Below are 4540 nucleotides of genomic sequence, written 5' to 3'. Positions count from 1 at the left end.
GTGAAAGAACAGAGTCTTACCGAATTCAGAAGGAGGCGGGCTAGCCGGCTAGGTGACGTTCGGCGACGAGGAGGCGGGCTCGGCCGGTGGTGGTCTCTGTTGCTGTCGATGGTTGTGGGTGGCGACGAGGAGGCGGGCTCGGCCGGTGGTGGTCGGTGTTGCTGTCGATGGTTGTGGGTGGCGACGAGGAGGCGGGCTCGGCCGGTGGTGGTCGCTGAACGCTAAATAAGGTTAGGGGAAAGGGGAAGAAAGGGGAAGAAAGGGGGGGGGGGGTTCTCAGATTAAGGTTAGTGGCTTTGGAGTTAGGAGAGGGAGACTTTCGTGAACGCCTTTCTCCTTTTTTTTTTTTAAAATGCCAAAACGACGTCGTTTGGCGTCCGAATTTGCATTGAACCGCAAAAAAACCGAATGGTTCTTTCGGTTTGTCGGTTAACCGCCGGTTCGACCGATTTTTTCACCAATTTTTTGTCAGACGATTTTTCACATTATCCAGACCGACTAGGTAATCGGTTCCCGGTTTTTTCGGTTAAACCGGCCGGTCTGGTCCGATTTTCAGAACCATGCCATTAAACCATTAAACTAGTTATTTGACCGATTTAATAACTGGTTCGGTTCTCGCAACCTAAAAAGTAAGATATATTTATGAATTTATTAGTAGTGAATATCTAAAAGAAACAATTTAAGTGATTAATTTTTGTTATTTCTGATGTATATACATCTTTATAATAAATACTATTTTGATGTATAAATAATATTTTTTTTTGTATTTGTATTTTAATTAATATAATTATTTTTTTCTTCATTAAAATAGAAACCTCTTTAAAATGATACACAATTTATTTTATTTGTTATTTGTGTGGTTAGAATATAAACTATTTTAATTAAAATTTTAATTATTTTGGATAGTATAACAGAAACTGCGTAACAATATTTATTTAAACACATAAACATAATTTTTATATTTAAGTAGAATCTATTAATACAAACTAAAAAATAACAACATTATTTTAACTTTTATTAAATAGAGAATAAAACAGTTTTATACACTTAATAATTGACTTTTATATATGAAAACTTTTAAAATTAAAAATAATAATTATTAATATCAATAAATAAGTATCAATAAATTTTTATAATAATAAAACAATAGTTGGTTATATATATATATATATATATATATATGTGAGAGAAACAGAAGAAGTGCCTCCTCAAAACCCTCACTCGTCAAACCTTCTTCCTCTGGCCGCTGCCACTGCTACTACTTGGACCTTCAAGCGTTTCCAAATCTTCTCAAGAGACCAAATTCCACCGCAACTATGGCCACTTCCGCCGCCACCACAACCGCCGCTGCGCCGCGCCAGCTCTCTCAGAAGGAGCAAGACATCCAGATGATGCTTGCGGCTGAGGTGCATTTGGGAACCAAAAACTGCGACTTCCAGATGGAACGCTATGTCTTCAAACGCCGCAATGATGGTAAATCACTCTTCTTTTGATAATTTTTTCTTATTTTCTCGGTTACTTTTTGGTTGTGAATATGAATATGATTGAAGCGTGAGTCGATTGTGGTGAATTTGAAGGGCATTTTGATTTTGTAACGTTATATCTTGGGGTTTATTCTGATATTCGTTTGCTCATATTAAATACACAGAGATCTGTGTAGAAATTTATTTATTTATTCTGTCTATATATTCCTTGCTCATTCGTGAATTTTCTTTTCGGTTTATTTATTTATCTTTCGTGTCTATAGGGTTCTGTTGTTTGTTATGTGCTTTTTATTAGCTTGTTATAAACGGGTAACTTCTGTTCCAAAATTTATCAAACCTTAAGATGCCTATAATCATTCTAATTCAGTAATAAATATACAAAAGTACACGTGAAAGAGTTTGGGGTGGATAAAAATACAGGCTATGATTTATAAATATAAAAGTACACCCAAAGATTGTTTTCATTGGACAAAAGTACACATTAAAGGTTTGTAAATATCAAACCTTACTAACAGTATGACACTTTTGTCTATCGAAAACAATATCTGAAGAATACTTTTGTATTCACGAATCTTGTAGGTATTTTTGTCCATCCCAAACTCTTTTATGTGTACTTTTGTCAATTTACTCTTCTTTTGTTTGTACATTGTACTGAACAAAGCACGCATTTTATCTTTTTGTTGATTTTTAGTATTTCCTGTTACCAGGTATTTACATAATTAACCTTGGCAAGACATGGGAGAAGCTCCAACTTGCTGCTAGGATTATTGTCGCCATCGAGAATCCGCAGGATATCATTGTTCAGTCTGCTAGGCCATATGGTCAGAGGGCAGTCTTGAAATTTGCCCAATACACCGGTGCAAATGCAATTGCTGGAAGGCACACTCCTGGAACATTCACTAATCAGATGCAGACATCCTATAACGAGCCTCGCCTTCTCATTCTGACTGATCCAAGGACTGATCATCAGGTACCACATTAGATGTTCAAAGAGTTTTTTGGTTGTGTTGAGGATGTAATGTTGTATATATAATATGTTTTCACTTTTAACTACCAATGTTTTCATGGGGCTTTGAAATTCTGCTATTAGTTGATCTCATTTTTGTTTTTCCATTTTTGTGCAGCCGATTAAGGAAGGTGCTCTTGGAAATATTCCAACCATTGCCTTTTGCGACACTGATTCTCCAATGCGGTATGTTGATGTTGGCATTCCTGCCAATAATAAGGGGAAGCACAGTATTGGTTGTCTTTTTTGGCTATTAGCAAGGATGGTTTTGCAGATGAGGGGTATTATTCGTCCAGGGCTTAAATGGGATGTGATGGTAAAAACTTATTTCTGCTCTTATGAATGTAACTATTGTTACTTTGCACTTGATTCAGAACAAGTTTTCTTTCAGTACGTGCAAGCGTCTAGAAATTCATATTTTCTTGTAAGATAGTAATATTATTTTGTGGTAACCTTCCAATATTAGATAATTTATGTCAACTTTTCATTTGTAGGTGGATCTATTCTTCTATAGAGAACCTGAAGAGGCCAAGCAACAAGAGGAGGAGGAAGCACCAGCTGCCCCAGAATATGCCATTCAAGACTTTGGTGCTGCTGGCATTGCCGGTTTCCCCGCAGCTGATGGTGAATGGGCGGTTGTCACAGAACAACCCTGGCCTGAGGCAGTTCCACAACAACCTATTGCAGCTGCGCCTGCTGACTGGGCCCCAGATGCTTGTAAGAATAATTTATTCAACTTTGGATCTGTGGTTATATGCTAGTCATTTGTGTGATTTAATTTCAGTTTGATTGGTTGTATTGTCATTCTCTTTACGTCCGTATTTGTTCTCCCCCCTTTTTCCTAATAAATTGGATGCGTAATAGTTGCTGCATCAAGCTTTTAATATGTTCTTGTGTTTCAAAGGTTCTCCCTCGAAATGGTAGAAACTCTTACAGCTTTAACATAGTCTTGTTAAAAAAATATAAGATCACAATTTGTTTGACCTAAGTTCTTTTTATAGCTGCAGCTGCAGGTGATTGGGAACCGGTTCCAGCTCCTCAGCCTTCCGTTCCGGCACCCGGAGCTGTTGCTCCCACTGGTTGGGAATAGGATGAGTATGGGATTTTCTTTTGTTTAGGATAGATGCATCGTTTCCTGTAGGTTTGATATTTGAAGTTGTAAAATTTTGATTTAGCATACTGATACTTGGTTTGTTTCAACAATTTAATTGTTCCGTTGCGACCGCTAATGGTACTGAAGTTTGCTGAGACAAAAGAATATATCGGGATAACCTTACAATCACATTTTGCATATTTTGACCTATTATCTCAATTTTTCGGATGCCCCATCTTTAATTGAAATTCAAACTTACTATGTAAGAATAAAATTTAAAACTGTTCATACTATGGACAATAATCCATCATTTAATAACTGTTAAGAAAATGTCGCATATCTAATCAATTTCCAACAACATGCAATGGAAAATTAACTTCAATTGGCCAAACTCAAAGGGAAGGAGAGTTACATCACCAACAAAAGTGACGCTAACACGAAGAGGGCCAAACTCAAAACTCCCCGACAAAAGTGACGCTAACACGAAGAGGGAAAAGATATAAACACTTTTATCGGATTAAATCTTTTATTGGAGTTATGAATCTCAAAAAATCGAAGGCCGAGCATCAATGCAGTTACGGTTTTCTCCCTCACCCACGGTTGGTCTTTCTTTCTTATTTGCTTAGGTTCGATAGTGGTAAGAAAAGAAACTAAAGGCTAATGATAGGTAATTAATGAAATAAAGGGGGATAAGTGCTTAATGAAATAAAAAGGATAGGTGTCACATTATCTATATATATACATGTATGTGAACAAGCCACGTTTGGCTTTTCTTTGAACTTTGTTTTCTTAATAGCCTCATATACATAATGTAAACAAGCCATACGCTTGCCTTTTTCTTGATTTTTCTGTCCTTAATGGCTTAAGCCAAAAGAAAGGAATCAAAGAAATTAATATTAAATAATAATACTAATCAGGGTATCATAGTTCCATTAAATAAAGGGTCAGGTGTACACA

The 4540-nt window shown here is 36.5% G+C and overlaps 1 protein-coding gene across 2 annotated transcripts; it reads left to right on the top strand.

The window, feature by feature from the left end:
• The first annotated feature begins 1165 nt into the window (after positions 1 to 1165).
• LOC112723027 (small ribosomal subunit protein uS2) lies at positions 1166 to 3772 on the top strand. 2 transcript variants are annotated; one of them, XM_025774245.2, is made up of 5 exons: positions 1166 to 1473; positions 2192 to 2454; positions 2609 to 2806; positions 2985 to 3207; positions 3492 to 3772. In XM_025774245.2, the coding sequence occupies exons 1-5, from the start codon at positions 1317 to 1319 to the stop codon at positions 3578 to 3580; spliced, it is 930 nt and encodes a 309-aa protein (XP_025630030.1). In that variant the 5' UTR covers positions 1166 to 1316; the 3' UTR covers positions 3581 to 3772. The 2 variants fall into 2 exon arrangements, with proteins under 2 accessions (XP_025630030.1, XP_025630031.1); XM_025774246.2 differs by having other exon boundaries at positions 1187 to 1473; positions 3498 to 3772.
• Positions 3773 to 4540: the final 768 nt, after the last annotated feature.

Source organism: Arachis hypogaea, chromosome 11 (genome assembly GCF_003086295.3).
Source record: "Arachis hypogaea cultivar Tifrunner chromosome 11, arahy.Tifrunner.gnm2.J5K5, whole genome shotgun sequence".
NCBI classification, from domain to species: domain Eukaryota; kingdom Viridiplantae; phylum Streptophyta; class Magnoliopsida; order Fabales; family Fabaceae; genus Arachis; species Arachis hypogaea.
Note: the sequence above shows the minus strand (reverse complement) of the source record. Positions and strands in the feature narration are given on the sequence as shown.

What these genes read in the sequence shown, in the direction of transcription:
- LOC112723027 (XM_025774245.2), top strand. Translation starts at nt 1,317, where the DNA reads ATGGCCACTTCCGCCGCCACCACAACCGCCGCTGCGCCGCGCCAGCTC. An exon ending in ATCCAAGGACTGATCATCAG is followed by an intron (nt 2,455 to 2,608) that starts GTACCACATTAG and finishes ATTTTTGTGCAG; the next exon opens with CCGATTAAGGAAGGTGCTCT. An exon ending in TGACTGGGCCCCAGATGCTT is followed by an intron (nt 3,208 to 3,491) that starts GTAAGAATAATT and finishes TTCTTTTTATAG; the next exon opens with CTGCAGCTGCAGGTGATTGG.